Consider the following 20,448-nt stretch of genomic DNA (forward strand, 5'->3'; position numbering starts at 1 on the left):
GCCATGAGATGCAGTAGTCTTCTTGTAACCCCTCCTTAGCTGGGAAATGGTTGAGCTTTTGTACATGTAGTATGAAGAAGTTTAAGCAGATGTTGAAACATGACAGTGCTAGTATTTTCTCTCCAACCTTTCAGTCAAGGCAAGTGGCTATTGCGCTGTTCCCACGTGGAATGTTACCTTGTTTGCAAGTTCCCTCTCTAGACATTTTCCTGCATTTATCAATTAGCATGGCTCAGAGGCATTTGAGGGTTAAGATGGGTAAGTTCCTGACAGTGGTGGTTTTCACACCCCTGCAGTGTTGCAGTTAGAATGATAGCCTGTGCAGTAGGAATTCAGGACTGAATGGGAAGGAGAAATGGTTCCCAGGAAAGTAATTTTTTTTTTTATGGTCTTGGGATTCTAGTCTCCCCCTCAGCCCCCAGGTAGTCAGGGCATTTGCCACTTGCAGCTCCCAGTTTTTGTGATTGTGGCCCTTCAGATGGGTGCTTTTTAGGAGTCCATGATCTTGGATTCACTATCCAGTCTGGAGAGAGCTTTTCTGACAGGAGAGGAGGTGTTTTGGTTGTGAATCAGTGATCAACCCTGCATGACACTAAAGGAGGGGAGAGAGGATAAGGAGCCGAGTTGCAGACCCTCCCTAGTTGCAGTACCACGCAGGGCAAGGTTGAATTTATGAAATACTCCAAAACATTTGAGATATTTGAAAATTTAGAGCAACAATTACCATGGCAAGGACCATGTGTGGTCAGCTAACATGGTCCCAAGGGACAAAGCAACTATAATTTGATTTTATTTGGACCAGAAAGAATTTGCTGGCTAAGCAAGCAGCTCTCCCCCACAACAGATTTGTTGTGGTACATTCATGATATGCCCAGCTTAGAGCATATCCCAATAAATCTGTTCACCAAAGAATGTGCATAAATGGCTTGCTTAATCAGCCTAGGAGAAGAAAACTGCTGCTGGGAACAAGGTGTCTATTCTTTCTTCCTCTTTGCAATTCTGCCACATCTTCTACAGCAACATAGGCAGCACTTGAAAAGAATGAAGACAATAGTGGCTGTACAGGTGAACAAGAATGCCAGAACATCCAGGGAGTGGTACTGGTACCAGGTGAGATGGTGAGCAGCTGGTCTCAAGTGCTTTGCTCCTTTGTGACGCATTACAAATTCAATCCAGAAGACAGCTCTGTCCAGAGGCTTAACAGGCTGGTCATGCTGTATCTTGGATAACTTTAGAGCATTTTCCTTATAGCTGGGGAAAAGAAAAAGAACAACAGAGAGATTTTTCACTTATTCCTGAGACAAACCATTTAGCACCTGGCAGTCCTCTTGAGGAAGGTAGAGAGCCCTGCTTTCACTTTTGTCAGTCTTATTTAACAATATTTGAAACTGGTCCAGTTCATTCCTATATGCGTAAAATTGGGTTAAGAAGAGTAATAGAGAAAGCCAACATTTTGCAAAAAAGTAGTTATTCAAAATTATTCCAGATACTTCTTTAGAAAAACCAACATGGAAACATTTGCAGCATTTCTGCTCCAATATAATTGAGTGTGCTGCTTTGTGCTGGGATGGAGTTAACTTTCTTTGTAGTAGCTGGCATGGGCTGTTTTTTGGATTTGTGCTGGAGGCAATGTTGATAAAATAGGAATGTTTTCCTTACTGCTGAGTCTGGTCAAGCCTTTTCTGGCTCTCGCACCACCCCACCAGCAAGGAGTCTGGGGCAAAGGAATTAGGACACAGCAAGGAAAGCTGATCCCAGACTCTCTGGTGTCATGGCTTAGTAGTAAAATTAGGGGAAGGCTGAGGAGGCCACATGTACCGGCTGCGTCCAGGTTGTTACAGATCACCTCCACCATGGCTGACTCCCTCCATCAGTACTGCTGCGTTTGCTTCAGGAATTTGCAGGTTCTTACTTGAAGGAATACCTGTCCTTCACACTGGATGGGAGTTGCTGCTAAAGATTGAGGACTTCTGCATTTTTCCAATCTCTTTGTCTGTGGTTTTATCCTTAGCAAATGATCCCACCTGCTGGGCTTCCCTCTCCTCCAAGTCCTGTCTGATAGGTAGGGTAACCTAAGGATACTGCTAAGTCAGGGGTAGGAGAAAGAACTAAAGATAGGTTATGACTTAAGGCAGCTAAGACCTAATAGGACTAGAATTGTCATTCAGAGCCTCCAGAGGAATTACACTAACGGAGAACTCTCAAAATCTCCCCTGGACTTTCCAAGAACTATTTTTCTCAAAGCACTCATAAAATGCGGTATAAGAAAAACCAAATTATTGATCTGTCCTTCTTGAAAAATGCTGATTCTCAGAAAGGAAAGGTGGTTTTCATCTGAAATCCAAACTTCAGCTACTCTGCATTTTCCATTCCCAGAAGAGCCGGCAGAATTTCTCACATCAGCGGCCCAGGATTTTAATAACCTCAGCCTACTGTAAGGCAAGAACAAAACTCACGTGGCATTGTAAATTACTGTGTTCAGTGCATCAACCAGGTCCTGAGTCTTCATTGTGTTGAAATCCACCTGAACTGCAGCTCCTTTTGCCACCATGTGAGCAATGTTGTCGTGCTGGTCAGCAAACATGGGAATCCCAACCACTGGGATCCCGTGGTAGATGGCTTCATAGAGCCCATTAGTCCCACCGTGTGTAATAAAGGCCTTAGTCAAGGGATGACCTGGAACAGGGAAGGAGAGGTGCATGTTACAGCAGCTGTGGCAGACTGCATTCACTGGGATGTGAGCACTGCATAGAGGGGCCAGAGTACTGCTAGAGAAGGGAACAGCCCTGACCTCTGGATCAGCAGCACAGCTTTTGTGCTTAGCTGTCACAGTCATACATGTTTTAACACACATCGATCAGCATGTCCCTCCAGACTACTCCACAGTTACTTCAGCCCTTTCACTATTGTGCAGTTGTAGTTTTCACATGGTATCGCGTTCAGAACAGCCCCATGCTTCAGCCTTGCTTAGGTCCAGCATCTTGAATAATGAGCCCTGGAGATGAACTGCAGATGCCAAATGCAGCTCCAGAGTACATCTCTACTTTGATATTTACTCCTGCCTACTGGGGCTTTTGAGCCCTTCCAGACAACTGCCACCAAGCTAAGTCAGAGCCTTTTAGGAAACTAAGGCTCCCAAGAGCAAAGTTCTGCCGCTTAGGCTGTATCCACAAGCATTGCATGCTTCTGTTGCCTGAATTAACCATTCTAGTGGAAAAACAAAGGAAGCAGTTTTTCTGAGGGTGCAATCCATCCCAAATAGAATCAGTCTCACCAAGCAGGTCATTTTGTGGTAACCAGTCATAAATCCTGGTGTTGGAGCCCAGAGTTTCTGGTTTTTTCCCTTTGTACCTCCAGAGGACCTTGGACAAAGGAAGAATAAGATAAATATAGTACGCATGATATGCCTTCTGTATTATTGCATGTAATTTAGAGCTTTATCTCAAACCCATGCACCTTCTCCCAGTAATTCAAATAGCTTTGGCTTCAATTGAACTCTTTGATCTTTGACCTTATTATGTGCTAGTTATAAAAAGTGCATGGAGTGATTTCTTTGCCCTGTAGACACACTTCTGTGTCATTTGGTTCAGAGGAGGTGAGACAGCAGAACTCCCCTCGAAGTAACAAAGCAGTCTGTCTCTCTGAGAGAGCCCAGTTTCCTGGCTGTATCACAGCCATCAGGGATGCAGGTAAAGAACAGGCCACTCCAAACATAAAAGGCTCACTGAGAGCAATGGGAGTGAAAAAAGCAAGGCAACAGGGCAACTTGTTTAAGGCTTGGAAACAAATTCACCTTCTGTGGAAGCTGGCTGAGGGCTTTGGCGATCAATTTACTTTTTTCATCACTTAGGCTGTGGACCATTGACCCAAGAGTGAATGCAATGACACCATGTTCCCCTGAGCTCTGAACAAATTCTTCCATTTCCTAGGAGAGGCAGAAAACATACCAAGGGTAATTACACAATGCAGATTACACAGATTTCTGTGAATAGAGAGCATAACATTTTCAGCTTATTTAGGAAATGATGGTGGCGTGAGCACCTCCTGACAAGGGCTTGACAAAGACAGGCCTGCCCCTGTGGAAAACAGTCAGTTTCTCCCCAGTGATGAGCAGGACAAGTTGAGGCAGGTGACAGATCCTTTGTCATTCTTTGTCTTTTTGAAAGCAAGTTTCAGGATACATTTCAGCAGCAGGAATGAATCCTGGCATTATCATGAGCAGGCCACACTCTGTGACACTCTCCCTAGCATGGTCATGGTTCTAGATTTTCCTGGAACAAATACTTTGTGTTATATAGCTCTGCTGAAACCTGAGAGGGTGTTTCAGCATCCTGATCACAGATTCACCAAGTTGGTGCCATCGCTTTGCTAGTCAGACGGTTCTCATTTCTTACCACGCACCACATTGCTCAAAACATTTTCTACAAATCAGACCAGTAGGTTTTCCTGTTCCTTTTATTAGTGTCATGTGAACTGGAGCAGTAGTATGGAAAAGAGAATAGTTATCCATTTTCCCTAAGCTTAACCCATGCTGCAGGGGAGTGGTAAGAGAGTTAGAAGATTTCTTTGAGTAGACAACTTGCACTGAAGATGGCCTTTATCTTCCAAGGCTCCTACTACAGAAATGATAATCTGTACCAGAGAGATTGTCATCTTCAGTATTTGGGAGGTTCAAATTTCACCTGAATACTGCAACTGACAGTAGAGCATAAGCTGGAGATGCTCAGTGTTCTACTCCCTTTAAGATGTCTTAAACGGAGGTACAAGAGAAAAAGTGCTTATCACTCAACTATTTCTGCAGGTTTTGACCCCATTTTACATAAAGAATTTGTCTAGTCACAGTGCCCTCTGGCATTAGGTATTTCAATGTTATCATGGGCTGCATGTCTATGTCTTAGAATTAAATACTACATTGAAGTACCCTGAGGCAGCAGCTATTTTTCCTAAAACAGACACTCTATTACTCTGTGCTGACATCAGCTATTCTCTTTTAAGACAGCAGGCTATAAACCAGCCCTTAGTTTGGACAAGTATGTATGGATGCTAAATAGTTCCTTGCTCCCCGGCAGCACCAGAGCATCTTCTTTAAGAATGAGCTTTCTCAGGACATGGCTTGCGAGGTTATCAGGGAGAGAAACAGTCTTTGTAAACAAGCCAGTGGCAGAATGAAGTTGGGATACCTTTGGTAGTGGCTTTGCAGGCTGGCAGTGAAGTCCTCCAACAAACTCAAAGTTGGGCAGGAAAGGGCGTGGAAATTCAAAATCCCAGTATGTTCTCATTAACCAAATCTCGGCTTTCCCCATAGTCTCACACAAGGTTGTGGGCTTTCCTGTGGACAAGGTATACAAGAGGTTTACAACGTGCTCATGAGTCACCTTGTTTGCTCTAGGTTGTGAAACAGGAGCCTTACCTTTGTCTTTTGGCACTCCCAATCAGTGTAGTTTATCAAACCATGCATAAAGTGAAAACATTCACAAATCTGAATCTATTCCTTGCCCTATCCTGTGTTCAGCTTTGGCAGGTGGCCATGAGCAACATGGTACAATCCTAAAAGGATTTTGAGCCTTCATGATTACTTTAGGGAAATACAAGCAAGAAACATTTAGTATCTAATATAGAAGTGCAATTCTTGTAGTGCTGAATTATTACCTGTGCTTGTAGTAAAATGCAGAGAACACTTGAGGAAGAGAACAATCACAAAAAATTTAGTTCCCAATACAAAATTAATGAATCACAAAGTGATGATCACCTGTCAGGGAGGAGGAAAGTTTTTAAACAAAGTTCTGTAGCATTTTTCAAATGGTGACTCATTTAGTGGCTGCTCAGACAACAATAAAAGACAGGTACAGACATCTCTAGTTTCCTTGAGGACTGGGTCGGCTGCTTCTTACACATATTGGGAAAAATTGACCAACTCCATAGACACTTTTAATGTCATTGTATTCAAAATCCAATATTTCTAGAAATCAATCTGAAAAACTAAATCTAATGGTAATCTGATGTTTTATAATTTACCATTTGGAAAAATATGTATTCTTAGGTATGTGTTGCAAGTTGTCTTTGCAGTATTTTCTTCAGAAAGTGAAACTGGGCAATAAGAGGGTCAGAAGTATTGATAAATAGTTTTCCAAAGCCAGTCTAATGCAAGCAGGAATCAAGCTAAATATGCAGCAAGATAAAAATTAGCTGTAGGGCATCTTCATATACTACTTGATCAGTATAATAATCTACACCGGTAATTTTTTTCTTTATATCTAAATTAAAGAGCAATGAGTCAGTTACAAAGTTGCTGAAGTGAAAATCAAGTTGGCACTACAAGTAGAGTGATATAAAGGTGTAATTAAGTCTTTATGTGGCATTTAAAATTCAATCCAGGGAAGAGGAACTAGTTTTCATAGCACAAAGGCATTCTTGGCAAATGTAGGAAAAGATTGGACAGCAACAGAAGAGATGCCCTTTTGTTTGCTGTTCACTCGTTATCTGCCTAAACTTAGATACCCTGGACAAGATTCAAAGTCCATTGAACTAAAAGGTCTCTTTATTAAATATTAAATCATGACTGAGTTGTACTATGCTGGAGGAAAATTTTCAGGTATGTGTAAAGTTTAAGAAGAGTATTTCAAACTCTGAATGGTGGATGGAAGGGAAAGGTGACAGCATTCACTGCTGAGAATTGAACTCAGACTCAGCATCCTGTACTATGCAGTTGCAAGATACTTCAGGATAGCCACCTCTGCTGGCCTTTGAGAAGGAGTATTTTGAGACAACAGCAAGGTGGTCCCAAAGCATTCAAAAGGCACAGCCTGTGCAAGAAAAGAAAACACTCAACATCTGCCTTACCTAAGACATTACTGTAGTACCCATCCCATTCATCTCGCCAAAACTTCGTGAAAAATAAATCCGTGCTAATGTAAAAGAGGAAGTTCTGTAGTCTTTCCATGAAGGACATCTGGTGTGTCAGCCCCATTGTGCTAGCAGGCACATAGGAAGGTGGGGACGGGAGCCCACCGCACAGCCGCTCTACCACATTCCCGTCAGAGAAGCGGAAGCTGTAGACAAAAGGGATCTCTAGGATTTCTGCTACAAGCTCCCCACCTACAGACAGGGGGTCAGCGATCAGAACATCAAACTTGGCCTGCTGCAGCTTTGCTATCAGGTGAGAGTTCTTCACCAAGGTGTCACAGGTCTGCTTTGACATATTGGTAAAGACCTCCAGTTGCTCTTTCATCGTCCACATGACCTCCCAGGGGAAGAGATTAGCGGCTTCATTCATCCAGAAATTGAGGAAGTCCTCCATGGAGGCATCCAGGGTCTCCTGGCTAAAGGGGACTTGCAGGACCTCAAAAGTGAAAGGGGAGGAGGTGTCCTGGTAGTTGATGAGCAGATTGCTTGAGGGCACCAGCACAGTCACTTCATGACCCCAGAGAACGAGCTCTTGCAGAATCACTTTCACGTTGATCCAGTGACTGGCATCGGTGGGCCAGACCACCACCCTCCCACAAAAACTGGTGCTGCAGCAGCATGTGTAGGCCCAGAGCAGCCAGTGGAGCTTTGGCCCAAACATCTCAGCATTCCACGTACAACTCTGGTCTGACCGAACTGGAAGCAGTTCACTGCTTCACTGTGCACTCGACACTGTAGAGCCAACCAATTAAAAGTGACTGCTTGGTGACTAGGCTGGCAATCTGCTTGGTGACTGGACTGGCAAACGTGTCAAGATTGGCAAACGTGGTGAGAGGGAATGTCGTAACACAAAACAGCATTCATGAGAGGACTGGGCAAGCACCAAATCCTGTTCTGGAGTGTCCTGCAAGCCACAGCTGATCTCAAAATTACAGCAGCTCCTATCTCCTCACCACAAAGTGCATTTTGTAGCATGTAAAGACCAGAAGCCTTTTCCCTGTGTTGTGGTTTAGTCTTGATAGGCAGCCAGGCACCACAAAGGCTCCAAATCTCCCACAGAAGGAGTAGGAAAGGAAGGGCAAAAGTCATGGATTGAGACTAAGACAACTTAGGGGGGGGAAAAAAGGAAAATTTTTTAAAAAAGAGCAAGAAAAACAAGGGATGCAAAAAGAACCAGTTGCTCACTATAGCAAATGCCCAGTGAATCCCTGAGAAAGACCAGCCCTGACAAACTTCTCCCCCATACCTTTTATTTTGCTGAGCACAAAATCATCATGGGCTGGGGTATCCCTTGGGTGAGTCAGGGTCAATTGTTCCAGCTGTGTCCCCTCACATCTTCTTGGGAGCATCCCCAGCCCCCTCTCTTGTGGGGTGGTGTAAGAGGCAGAAAAAGCCTTGATGCTCTGAAAGCACCACTCAGCAGTAATTAAAACATCCCCGCGTTATCTAAACTCTTTTCAGCACAAATCCATCATGCAGCCCATGCAAGCTAAGAAAACAGGTATTGCACGGAGCCTTAAACGCTAAACCTCACAGTTCACAATAAAAAAAGACGCCACAAGATCCAAACAGCTCTGAGGTTTACACAACAGACACCAAACCATGCTTCAGCCAGCACAAGGTTTTCTAGTCTCTGTCATCATAACATGATAAGCAACACAAACACCAGCTAGCTACTCTAAGAGTAGGATATCTTTACAACCTAGCTCTCTTAACAGAATTACACCTTACTAGTGAAATATAAATAAAAAGACTTTCAAGTCTCATATTGAAATACCCATTTTATCTCCTCACCAGCAGTGCATATGTTTGGCCTGTTTCCTTTTAAGCATTACTGTAATCACCTACAGCAAAAATGGGAAAACAATTATACAGTTATTAATTAAAGAAAAACACTTAAAACCACTTACAAATAATATAACTATAACCTAATAGTTTTTTTAGACGCTTTTCAGAAAAGCAAAGAACCGTGTCTCTGCAGAGGGCCTTTTATCACTGTGGATTGGGGCTCATCTGATCTCCCAGGCTTTTAAAGGTGCGGAGGGGCATATTGTCTCTAATTTTGAAATAAGGTAGGAAGTAAGCTATGGGAGAAGTGCTAGTGTTTGGTGGGTATACAGTATTTTGCTGTTCTTAGTATTTGTCCTGATTCATCTATGAATATTAATAATGAGCCCTGTTTCAAGAGCTTTACACTGTTTTACATATCCTAGAAGTACCTGTAGAGACTTAGCTCTACCATTGTAGCAGGTCTGGATTAACAGCAATGTTTGTATTGCCTGGATTGTTAGACTTGATGCAGGAATTTTGAAAGAAAGAGAGTGAGTTTGGTGCTGTCTTGCTCCTGGTTTGTGCCTTAACCTCTCATCTCTGGGTCTTTACTCTTGTGCGTACAGCAGATATAATTTCTGGAAAGAGAGCAGCCTTACCTAAAACTTCACTGTAGTATTGATCCCAGCTTGCCCAGAGAAGGTAATGAAATAGGACATCCTGCCAAGAGTAGCTGAGGATGTTTTTTAGCCTTTCCCAGAAATCCATCCTATCCGTTAGGCTGGTTAGGGTGGTTGGTACGTAGGAAGGAGGTGCTGGGAGTGTTCCACAGAGCCGCTCCACCGTGTTGCCCATGGAGAACCGGAAGGTATACACAAAGGGGATACCCAGCTTCTCAGCAACCAGCTCCCCACTGGGAAACAGTGGGTCTGCCAAAAGGACATCAAAGGCAGATGCCTTCAGTCTGTCCATCAGGGCATCGTTCTTCACAACTCCATCACAAATTATTTTGGTTATGTTCTTCATCTGCAACATGTTTTGAGCTATCTTGTAAGCACTTTTCCAGATAGGTTGCTCTCTCATCTCATAAAAAAACAAATAAAACAATTCATCCATTAAGTCGATCATCTCCTTTTTGGTGATTGGCACCTCAATGACCTCAAACTGGAAGGGTGACGGCTGTGTGGGATTGAGGATGAGGAAGCACGAAGGCAGCAGCACAGTCACTTCATGGCCCCGGACCACAAGCTCCTGTAGTATGTGCTCCATGTTCAGCCAGTGGCTGTTGTCAGCCGGCCAGACCAACACCTTCCCCCCAGACCCCAGGCCCAACACAGCCAGCAGCAACAGCACTGCCACCTCCTTCCCTGCCATAGCCTGCCCTGTGTGGCAATGGCCCTGTGGCCTTCCTTCACCAGGAGCAGTGACACTCCCGAACTGGGCTGGGCATGCCAAAGTAGGTGGTGTGAAGTCCTGTACTGGATAATAGTGTGTTTAGTATCATGTTTTCCTAGGGCACAGAAAAGGTGACTGGCACCAGCTGGCACCCTCTGGTGGTAAGGGCTTGCTGAAGCTGGAAGATGTGATTCCTCTGGAGCAGCAGGGAGAGCACTCAGCCCTGGGGGGCTCAGTCCAGAAGGGATTGTATCCTGTTGGTAATCCCATCCCTCCTGCCCATCTAACTACAGTCTCTGTGTTACTTGTTTGGTAGAAGAGGTGACTTTTGCATTCTTCTGGCTCTTTGAAGCACAGCGGGGCAGGCAGCAAAGGTGTTCACTGACTGTGTGGCCACCTTTTTGCTTTTATAAAGCCACTAAGCATCCCTTTAGAACACACCTAAACTGGTGATCCAGGGCTGCATCTAAAGAGTTGCATCTCATAGTGGACGAAACTACACAGCAAATTACTCCAGTATCCGAGTAAGATTGTCCTCATGTGAACTTGCCTCTTACAGAGCGCTGTGGGAGACCAGAAGGGGATAGTGCAAGCTTCCTGCCTGCCACTCAGTGCCAATTGTGCACTATAAATTGAAGCAGAAAATCCATTAAACAAAATTAAGTTTAATTTTTGTAGTCCCTCCTGATGTGTAATTAAGAAATTAATTCTCTTAAGAGTAAGTGCTCTTTTCTGTGCTAAAAATCATTACAGGGTTTCTGCCCAGTGCTGTTACACAATGGTTTCCTAATGTTCTTGTCCAAGGCTTTTGGTATGGTTTCCATGCTTCCTAGAGCATCCCTTTCTGGGACAAAAATGTGGGTCATGGAAACAGCTGGACTGTGAACAGCCAAGCTGAGATACCTCATATACAGTACACAGGACACCAGCTTGGTGTACTTGTGGAGTCTTGCATCATGCAGGTGTTTGCAGACAATTAAACCCTGAGAGATTTGCAAGAGGTCTTCTTGAAGAGCTCAATGGGAAGGTAGCAGAAACAACATTTGATAAATAATAATAAACATTTTTTTCTACATGATCACTCAAAACAATCCAGAAGAAAAGCCTGCAGAGAAAGATTTGTTGTTTTCACTGTTTCCTTTGTGGGTGAAATAAAACTTGTTTTGTGCAGAGACAATTGGTTTTATATGACCAGTGACATAAGTGAAGTCTCTACTACAAAGCCACAGTGCACTTAAATATTGCTACTGAGGGTGACAAGCTGGCTTGTAATTCACCAGCTCCCCTCTCCTTCTTATGGTCCTCTGGGTGAGGAAAATGGCTCTGTTCTTGGCTGCTTTCTGTGCAAGCAGTCACCTTTGCTGAGCACCCTGTATGGTGTGGAACTTGTTTCAAACTCCTCACTAAAATGATGACAAAAGTCAACGCCGTCAATTGGGATGAGTCTGATCCTGTCTCAGTGCAATGGCATAGCAGCACAGCACCCTGACTGCTAGTGGCTCAGCCCCTTCTTAGGGACATAATGACAAACTCTTGCTGACCTCTCTCTTGGCTTTGCAACCCTGGTGGGTTCCTAGCTCAGCAGGTCATAAGGACAGACTGTATAATGAGAAGTGAAGTATCAGAAGGCTTACCTAAAGCCTTGCTGTAGTACGTATCCCAATGTCCCCAGTAGCTCTGGAAAACATAGTCTTGCAGGTGGTAAGACACAAAATTCTTTACTCTCTCCCCGAAAGACATGCGGTCTGTGAGCTCAGACAGGGCTGCAGGTGTGTAGGATGGTGGGGTTGGGATCTTGCCACAGTGCCTTTCCAGAAAGAAGGCTGGGGAGAAACGTAGTGAGTAGACAAAGGGAATGCCCAGCTTGAGAGCCAGGAGTTCCCCACAGGGGGTGACGGGGTCTGACAACAGCAGGTCAAAGCCAGACCCCTGCAGACGAGCCATCAGCTCTTGGTTGGTCAGCACTCCATCACACATCATCTTGTTCATTTCCTGCCAGTCTGCAAACAGCCTTCCCAGCTCCTTGTAAAAATGCCAGAATGTCAAGACAGTTGGCCTGTTGTTGAGCCATAGATCTACTATTTCATTAATCAGGCTGTCAGGGAAATCTTTTGTGAAGGGCACATAATAGGTCTCAAACTTCTCTGTGGCCTTAGGCTTGGGTTCAATGTAGAGGGTAGCGTTGGATACCAGGATGGTAAAGCTGTGCCCACGGCGGATGAGCTCCTGTATAATTACATTCATGTTCAGCCAGTGGCTGCCTTCTGTTGGCCAAACCAGTATCTTCCCACAGAAGACAGGCCCTAAAAGAACAACTTGAAAAAGGAACAGCTGGAGGTATTTCTTTGAGCCGGTTGTTTTCATGGCCGTGGTAGAGTCAAGGGCTAGATAGCCTGGGAATTTTCCCTTTCAGTTGGGAGTGCTGCACCTCTGTGTTGTATTTGATGGCCCTTACTAGCTCTCTTTGCAGAAGTGAGACTTTGCTGTTGCACAGGTAGTGCCTTTATAATCCGTGTTTCATCTGAGATCTGAAAAGAAAAAAATACGTTTGGTGATTCATGTTTCCCTTTCTGCCTTCTACCCTGTCAGCTTCCCACCGAGGAGTTCTATTCTCTTCTTAGGAAGATGGCAGCAATCCTCACTGCTGTCAAAAGAACCAATCCCCTGGATGCCAGCCCTGAGACTCAAACAAATCCCTTGCATTTTTTCCATGAGCTAGCAATGCAGTTCAGAGGCAGGCCAAGAATGAGAGGCTGCATTGAAAGTGGCATCCTTTCTCACAGTGAGATGCTAAAATTGCTGATAGTTCTTAGGCTGGGAAAAGTCAACCAATTCTCCATTTGGCTGATGATAATGCAAATAACAACATGCAATCTGTCCTAATAGGTGATCGGTAGCTTCCAACTGCTCCCAGGCAACTTTTAACAGAGTGAGTCCATTGCTATTGCCTGTGGCACATCACCACCAACCTGGTCATGTTGTGGGCTCAGTTCAGGTGTCTAAACATGGTCCTGAGCCTCTTCTGAGCCCTAAAGGTGCTAAAGAGCAAGACCTACATCATCTGGGATGGCTCTCACTTGGAAAGTTGTCCCTTGAATATAAACACCATGCCTGGAAGCAGTTCTTTAAGCACCTGGAGCCAAAATGACAACTAAACCCACACATATGATGATGATACACTCGATCCAACACAATTGAGAACAAATGCCATGCAGCAGAAAACTCTTACCTAGCAGAGTCTTCCAAGGTACATAAACGTTGTGCTCTGAGTTGCAAGGTGCAATTTGCTACACCAGCTTGCTGCTTCCCCTTGCTGCTCCTCTCCTCTGTGCCTAGGCTGCTCCAGCAGGATTGGTTATCAGACAGAAGGAGCTTAAGTAAGTTACCCTCTGAACTGGACTTTTTAATAGGAGGAAGTAATAAAATACGGAATGATGGTGACAAGGCATGTATTCTGTGTTTTTTCATTGCTTTGTTATGCTCTGGGAATTTAATAGTGGAGATGGTCTTTCCTTTGCCAGGATATACTATAATGTTATTACAGAACCAGGTTCTTAGGAGGACTTTATATCCTAGAGATAAGAAATATGGTGTCTGACTGCTAAAAAGACTTTTTTACTCCTTTTAGGGTCCCAGGTGGCAAAACAAAATTGTTTGTTATGTAGTAGATATGTTTATAAACTGCCGACAGGAACAAAGAGTGAATCTTGTGGTTTGTTTGCAGAGGTTTTCAAAAGTTGGTGCTGTCTGTGCGAGTTTCCAAAAGCTGGTGTGTTACTTGTGTTGTCTCTGTGGCCCTTTATTATGGAGACCTAAGTGCTTAATAACCTGAAAATATAGGAATCTAAAGGTGCATCTCAATGATTTTTTAGTATTGTCCATAATAATCAACAAGGCTTTTTCTAAACCCTCAGAATCCAGGACTATTATGCCAGTATGTTTCAACCATAATTTGGCCTTACAGCCAGGAATTTCACTATAGTCTCTCCAGAGATCTTTGTCTCCAGAGTAAGATTTTTTTTTCAGGCTAATTTAGCTTATTTTGTAAAGTTCTATAAGAAACTTAAATTTTTCCAGCAATTGTTGAAAGGCCAGATTCATATCACAAGAGCAGGTCACTGGATCACAGAAGCTGGAAGGGACCCATAGGATCGTTGAAGTCCAGCTCCTGGCCCTGCACAGGAGAGCCCCAAAAGTCACACCATGTGCCTGAGAGCATTGTCCAAAAGCTTCTTGAACTCCCTCAGGCTTGGTGCTGTGACCGCTTCCCTAGACAAAAACTTAGATGGGAACTTGTTTTTTGTTTCCAGCCCCTTAGTATCAAATTCCTCCATAGCAAATGAGAGCAATTGCTAGGGGAGCCAAAGAGTTAAATTTGTCTTGTTTCCAACTCTCAAGATGATACTCAGATTACTCAGATCAGAGAAGATAAGCATTTTGAAAGGATTAAAGAGCAAAATCCAGCAAAGGAGAGAGAAGCGAGGCAGAAGAAAGTAGATGATGTTAAGTGCCTGTATTTCACACATCTAACATTACTCACAGAAATGCTGCAGAAAGTGATGCAACCTCGAGCCTTGTTAAAAAACAACAGGCCTTTCAAGGCTAAGGCACTCATGCAAAAGTTAGGCAATGCAAACTGATGTTTTCCACACATGGGTCTCTTCATCATTGTGCTGGCTGGGGGTTGCAGTGTGCATGGCACTTTGATTTCTAGGAAACTTTGAATGCAGCCAGCACCTCAGAAATTCAAGGCCAGAGTGGAAAAGGGAAGCTTTTGCCTTGAAGAAGCACCAAATGATTCTGTGCTTTCCCTTTCACTTAATGTGATGAAGCAGCTTCTGGTCTCAAAGAGTTAAAAGTCTTGATTTTCTTTCTTTTGGGGAATGGGAGGGTTGGCAAGGGGCGGGGGGGGGGAGGTTACTAGATTGGGAAAATTTCAAAGTTGGCTCATCCCTACAAGCAGAAGTGACGGGATTGGGCAAGTCTGCAAAGTCACATGCGTGTGTGCTCAGTAAGAAGCTTGTAATCCCCCGGGCATAGGGAAACTCCAGTAAAAGTTAATGAGATAAAATAGCCTCACCATGACCATCTTTCTTGAATAAATTGTATCTTTATACCTCTGCACTGTTAACACAGGATGAAAAGTACAAGGGCTACGTTTATAGCATTGCACTTCGATTTTTTTATTCACTTTAAGATTCTACAAACTCTCTTCACTGCTGCTAAAATGCTGCAGGGGCACCTTGGCAGGTAAAGAACAGCCATCAGGGTGGCTGACACAGGAGCTATTTCCACTCTGCAAACCCAAAACATTAAAGAAATGAGAGAAGGTTCAGGCCAAGAAGCTTGGTATCCCTGCTAGGAATATGCACTGTTGGTAGAAGAATAGGTGCAGCACCTTATCCTTGTCAGCTCTACAGTGAGGAGCAGCAGCAGACTTGCCCAAGCTCCCTGCATGTATGATACACTCCTGTCTTGTCAACATCTGTCCAACCTCCCTGGCAAAGCTGTGTGCTATGGTGATGGGCAAATCTGCAAATCCCATGGGTATGGACAGGATGGAACTCATCTAGTGGCTCACGAGCCCAAAAAGCAGGAGTTGCTTTCTCCATTCCACCTTTTCATGCATGTTTGCTGTTCGTTCTCCCATGGCAAGCCTTTCCCCATGACTTCCCCAGTCATGCTGCCAATGGTTTGTTTTAGTGGGAGTTTACTGCTGGGGCAGGAAGGAGCTAAGCAAAGACCAGGCAGCCTACAATGGCCAGGGCAGCCTTGTCACTTGGCACCACTCCTAGCTGGGGAGCAGCAGTGATAGGAGCAGAGCAGAGACCAGAGGTCGCCGCAGCCAAAACTGCACCCACGCTGGGGACAGGGGCTCCAACTGCGGGGACAGGAGCTCGGACCAGAGCCCCAGCAAAGGTAGGGGTGCCCACAGTGTGCCAGCATCACCCAGAGCAAGCACCTCTCCCCTTGCCTCAGCACCCCTGGGGAGCAGGGAACTGGGTTCCTGGGGTTATTGCAGGAGACCCAGATCAGGGGAAGGTTTAGGGGTGCTGATTGCACCCCAAAGTACCCCAAATCCACCACCCTGGACCCCCGCACATGCAGCGCTGTGTGGCTGAGCATGGGCTAGCACCCTGGGACAACTGTCTCACCTGAGACCTGCTGCTCTGTGCCTGGGAGAGTGCCGCCAGGACGGTGACACCAGGAAGGTGACAACGGGAGGGTGACGGCAGCAGCTTTTATGGGCAGAGACAGGGAAGCGAGGGCAGGGATGTTTGCCAGCCCAGCAGCTGCGGGGAGGGAGGAGCGAGTGCAGGGAGAAACCAGCAGCCACTGACCTGCAGACGGAGCCATAGTGGACATCTCCAGCTCCACCAGTCCTGCTCTCCCCCACAGGTCCCAGGCCACATCCCAGTGTGTGAGGATGGCGAGGAACCCAACACCTTCCCCACATGCAGTTTTCTCAAAAGATTCAGCAATCCCATGAGCTGCCGCTGGCAATTCTCACACCAGAGAGGCTGAGGAGTGACAGCGGCCTGTCCCCAAACCAAGAAGAAGACAGCAACCCCAGGGAGACAGCTGGGTTGGGATCAGCAGAGGCTCAGGGCAGTGAGCACACCATGGCAGGGTCAGGGAGCACACTTTATTTCTCTCCAGCAGCCCCAGGGGAGAGGCAGGAATGGCAGCAGTGCCATCACAGCACAGGACGGATTTCAGGGGCATCCGGCTGTGTCATCTCAGATCTGAGTGCGGAAGCACAGGTCAGTGCCTGACATCTTCTGCGCGTAGTCCTGGTCAAAGCGCTCGTTCTGGGCCACGGTGAAGTAGTTCTTCCAGTCTCCAGTGGTGCCTGCGGCCGGGAGAGATGGGGCTCAGCAGGGGCCAGGGGGGACAGTGGGCCAGAGGTGCCCCGGAGCCACTCACCTTTGCGCATGAAGGGGGACACGTCATGGTCCATGATCTCAGAGGGCATCTTGCTGTAGTTGGTGGCAGGGTTGTCCCTCATGGTCTCAAAGGATGTGTGTCGGGTGATGGTGTCCAGCGCCGCCTCTGACAGCTGCTGCCCCAAGAACTGGGCCACCTTGGCAATCTCCCGACGGAGGTCCTGTGTGACATAGGCCAACACTCACCCTCGCCCCTCCTGCCACCCCCAGACCCCACACCACCATTCACCTCACCCCATCACCTCCTTCAAGTCCTCGTAGAAGAGGTAGAGGATGGGTTGATCCTTCCTTTCTTAAGACAAAGTGGGAGGTAATCTCCACACTCTATGGAAAATGTTAATTCCATGCTGCATTGTTTTGCCCACAAATATGTTTGCTTTTTTGCGTAGCAGGAGGAAAACAACAATTCTGGTCTTGTTTCTAGTTTTATGTGAACATGAAAAAAAAAAAAGATTTCAGTTAACTTAGCATCTGCTAAATGGTCAAGGAAATAGTTTTTTTAATGTTTTGTCCACGATAGACTTGCAGTCTGGATGTGAGTTTCAGCTTTTTTCATCAAATTACTGTACTGTTATGTTCTGCACAAGCATCTGGTGTGATGCTTGCTCTCCCTGCTTTTCAAGTCTGGTTATTTCCTGACGTGGTTGTCATTTATCCATTTATATTTGCACAAGTCTGAATGGATCTGTCTTCTGAGGATGTGTACACTGAAATTCTGCCTTTAGGATATCATTTGGGAAGGTGTCCTGCAGGCCTTCGCTCACCAGTCTGAAGAAGCACTTTTTGGGATTGTTTTGCACCTGGCTGTTGCTAGATTTATTTGATGGCCCAAGTTCTTGTACTGGAAGAGAGAGTCAGCAAGATGGTGTCTGTCCCTTTCTCCTCCAGACAACTTGTGCTTGACAGTCCCATTATCTCCATCTTGTTCCCCTTTTGCTGCATATTTCTCTTTTAATCTAGGCTGGGGAGATCCGACCTGCTCAGTCCTTGCATGTAGGAATTGTTGCACGCATTCAGTTACTTTGAAAGCTTTTCCATTTATATTGTCCCCCTATTTTTTGAGATTCAGAGACACAATTTCACCCAGTATTTAAGATGTGTGTGGAACATGAACTTCCAGTGTGGTACAGTGACTTTTTATTCTGTGTTCCTTTCCTAATAACCCTGAACACACAAACTCCTTGTTTTGACTGCGGTCAGACATGGAGTTCGTATTTTCATGGATCTGTCTAGCATATGATGAAGAGCTCACACTGAGTGGTAGTAGTTAACTTCCTCAGGCCATGGCTTTATATGTGAAGCTGGGATGGAATTTTTTTTTTTTTTCCTACGTGTGTCACTTTTCTTTCTGCAATAGGTGATCATTTTCTCTGTGATGAAAAACAGTTCTCTGATTTTATAGCAAAACAGTGATGTGGCCTGTATGTCTCATGGAAAGATATGGTTACCCAAAGTGTTGGACTATTTTATGAAAATTCTAAGTAGTGCCTAAAGAGTGAAAGGTAACGTAAGTGAACTTTGCTGTCTCTAGTGATACTGAAATCTCTTTGAAGTGTCCTTTTTTTTTTTTTCCTTCTATGTTTGTTGTCAGTGTATTTGGGGAGAGTTTCATTTCTTCAGTTTTATGAACCACTACTGAACTTCTAACTAATTCTAGGAAATTGAGCCGGAATGTGGAACCCAACTTTGTCTTCTCTTCCCTCCTGATGAAAGTATTGACTTGTATCAAGTCATTCATAAAATGAGGCACAAGAGAAGAATGCACTCACAGCCCCGATCAAGAGGACGCCCATCCCGTCGAGACCCCGTTCGGGACGTGGGAAGGTTAGAAACGTTCTTTGGACTGATAATAGGCACATGTGTTACAATAACGTGATGGAGGAATGTGATTTGTCAAAGCTTTTCCTGCGATAAAGAAGAGAGAAAATCCTCAAATCAAGCTGCATGGACAAGTTTGTGGCTTCATTGAGGATTTCACATGGTTCCCTGGTCTGTCATTTTTCAAGAGGAAAATGGGGATCTTTGCTTTTGCAGAAAAAAGCTCTTAAAGTTCTGTCTCTAGTTTAGACTAGATCATTTATTGAGCTAATGCAACGTGTAATGCTAGCCGTAGGTAAGCTTGGCTTGATTATGAGCAGGCTAGATGGAGAGGAGGAAATATTTATATGCCAAAAATGTGTTAATATCTTGTAAAAGCCTTTTCTTTCAGGTGTGTCTCTGGATAAGCCTTATCAAAAATGGGACTTTTATGAGGATCACTTAGAATTTTGCAGAAGATGCCGCCTCATTTTGAGGATAAAATATTTAAGTTATTTTGCTATTCAAGAGGAGCATTAATGGGACTGTTTCAAAATGTGTCACCGTGATGTGTTAACCCTATTACCAAATATTCTCTAACTGTAACCACTGAATTCACACATCTTGCTGAGCTTCTGAAGACAAAAGAGATCAGGTGGCCCTTGCAGACCTGGCAAAAAACCAAAAAGAATGGCTGTTGCTGTGTCTGTATATACAACATTTTCAGATGCTGGCAGTAACTGTGGACTTAAAGTATATTTAGACCAGGCATATTCAGCGTGCTCTCAACTTCGCTTTTCCTAAAAAGTATCTTTGCTGTAACAGTGCAAAAATTTTAGGGGAAAAATACTGATAGCATGTATTTTGAAATTTACTCTCAACTATAGTCTAGCATTCTTAGTAAGCTCTGAGGAAATAGCAGAACACCCTCCTTTATCCTGGACAGGAGGGGTGTGGTCACATGCTGTATTCTGATAAATGTTCATGGTAATTGGCTCTCGAACAGCAAATGCATCAAACTTGTTGAAGAGGCTCATGGAATGGGCTGCTGGGCTCTAGCATTGTGCAGTGGCTGCTTTTGGCTATGGCAATGAAGCATGCAAGAAATGAGCAAAATGTGCGGCACAACATAATTAAAATCAGTCTTCCTGTATTACAGCCTCCACTGAAATGCACTTTTTTTCCCAGTCAGATGAGCAGATACATGAGTGTACATATCTACAACTGTGTAGATAGTTCACTCATACAAGTTGTGGGTTTGCCTTCATGTCAGGAGAAGTAGTCATAGGGAGGTTATTTTGGTTATATTTAGTAAGCCTGGCCTGATTTTGCATAACTGTAATGAGTCTTTTTGCTCTTGTTTGTACTGGCAATGAGCAAAAAGCAGTGGCAGATGAAGAGATGCTCCTATAGCCTTTTACTTTTCTCAGCTGAAACAAAATTCTTTACAACTGAAGGAAGTAAACAGGGTTGTCAAATGGGGAGGAAAAGAGTTTTTCAAACACGGGTAAGCCTCCAGAAACTCCCCCCCCCTTTTTTTTTTTTTTCTCCTCCCCTCTTCAGCATGCAGTCCAAGTATGTCCTAGAATCCAGTGCTTCTATTTACTTTCTTTGTAACAAAAATGCAAGCAAAGCT

The 20,448-nt window shown here is 44.6% G+C and overlaps 2 protein-coding genes and 1 pseudogene across 4 annotated transcripts; all 3 read right to left on the bottom strand.

Moving 5' to 3' along the window:
• Positions 1–119: 119 nt before the first annotated feature.
• On the bottom strand, positions 120–12,605 carry LOC136360483 (UDP-glucuronosyltransferase 2A2-like). Of its 3 annotated transcripts, XM_066317769.1 has the most exons (7): positions 12,118–12,605; positions 9,333–9,747; positions 5,181–5,329; positions 3,794–3,925; positions 3,275–3,362; positions 2,457–2,676; positions 120–1,251 (listed from the first exon to the last, which is right to left on the bottom strand). In XM_066317769.1, the coding sequence occupies exons 1-7, from the start codon at positions 12,430–12,432 to the stop codon at positions 975–977; spliced, it is 1,596 nt and encodes a 531-aa protein (XP_066173866.1). In that variant the 5' UTR covers positions 12,433–12,605; the 3' UTR covers positions 120–974. The 3 variants fall into 3 exon arrangements, with proteins under 3 accessions (XP_066173866.1, XP_066173865.1, XP_066173867.1); XM_066317768.1 differs by lacking the exon at positions 9,333–9,747 and having other exon boundaries at positions 11,703–12,605; XM_066317770.1 differs by lacking the exon at positions 12,118–12,605 and having other exon boundaries at positions 9,333–10,118.
• LOC136360022 (UDP-glucuronosyltransferase 2C1 pseudogene) lies at positions 6,719–7,564 on the bottom strand (annotated as a pseudogene).
• A 4,095-nt stretch (positions 12,606–16,700) lies between the features above and the next one.
• LOC136360833 (sulfotransferase 1B1-like) lies at positions 16,701–18,808 on the bottom strand. The gene is made up of 4 exons (XM_066318453.1): positions 18,781–18,808; positions 17,258–17,307; positions 16,996–17,176; positions 16,701–16,921 (listed from the first exon to the last, which is right to left on the bottom strand). Exons 1-4 carry the CDS (start codon positions 18,806–18,808, stop codon positions 16,809–16,811), a joined length of 372 nt encoding a protein of 123 aa, XP_066174550.1. The 3' UTR covers positions 16,701–16,808.
• Positions 18,809–20,448: the final 1,640 nt, after the last annotated feature.

The sequence above is a fragment of the Sylvia atricapilla genome, chromosome 4, assembly GCF_009819655.1.
Source record: "Sylvia atricapilla isolate bSylAtr1 chromosome 4, bSylAtr1.pri, whole genome shotgun sequence".
In the NCBI taxonomy this organism is placed as follows: Eukaryota; Metazoa; Chordata; class Aves; order Passeriformes; family Sylviidae; genus Sylvia; species Sylvia atricapilla.

Coding starts and splice junctions, on each gene's coding strand:
- LOC136360483 (XM_066317769.1), bottom strand. CDS start 12,432: ATGAAAACAACCGGCTCAAAGAAATACCTCCAGCTGTTCCTTTTTCAA. Junction 3,363..3,793: donor TCAGCCAGCTTCCACAGAAG/GTGAATTTGTTT, acceptor CCTTTGTCCAAG/GTCCTCTGGAGGTACAAAGG. Junction 1,252..2,456: donor ACAGTAATTTACAATGCCAC/GTGAGTTTTGTT, acceptor TCTTTTCCCCAG/CTATAAGGAAAATGCTCTAA.
- LOC136360833 (XM_066318453.1), bottom strand. CDS start 18,808: ATGGGCGTCCTCTTGATCGGGGCTGTGA. Junction 17,308..18,780: donor CCTCTTGATCGGGGCTGTGA/GTGCATTCTTCT, acceptor CTTTGTCTTAAG/AAAGGAAGGATCAACCCATC. Junction 16,922..16,995: donor GTCCCCCTTCATGCGCAAAG/GTGAGTGGCTCC, acceptor TCCCGGCCGCAG/GCACCACTGGAGACTGGAAG.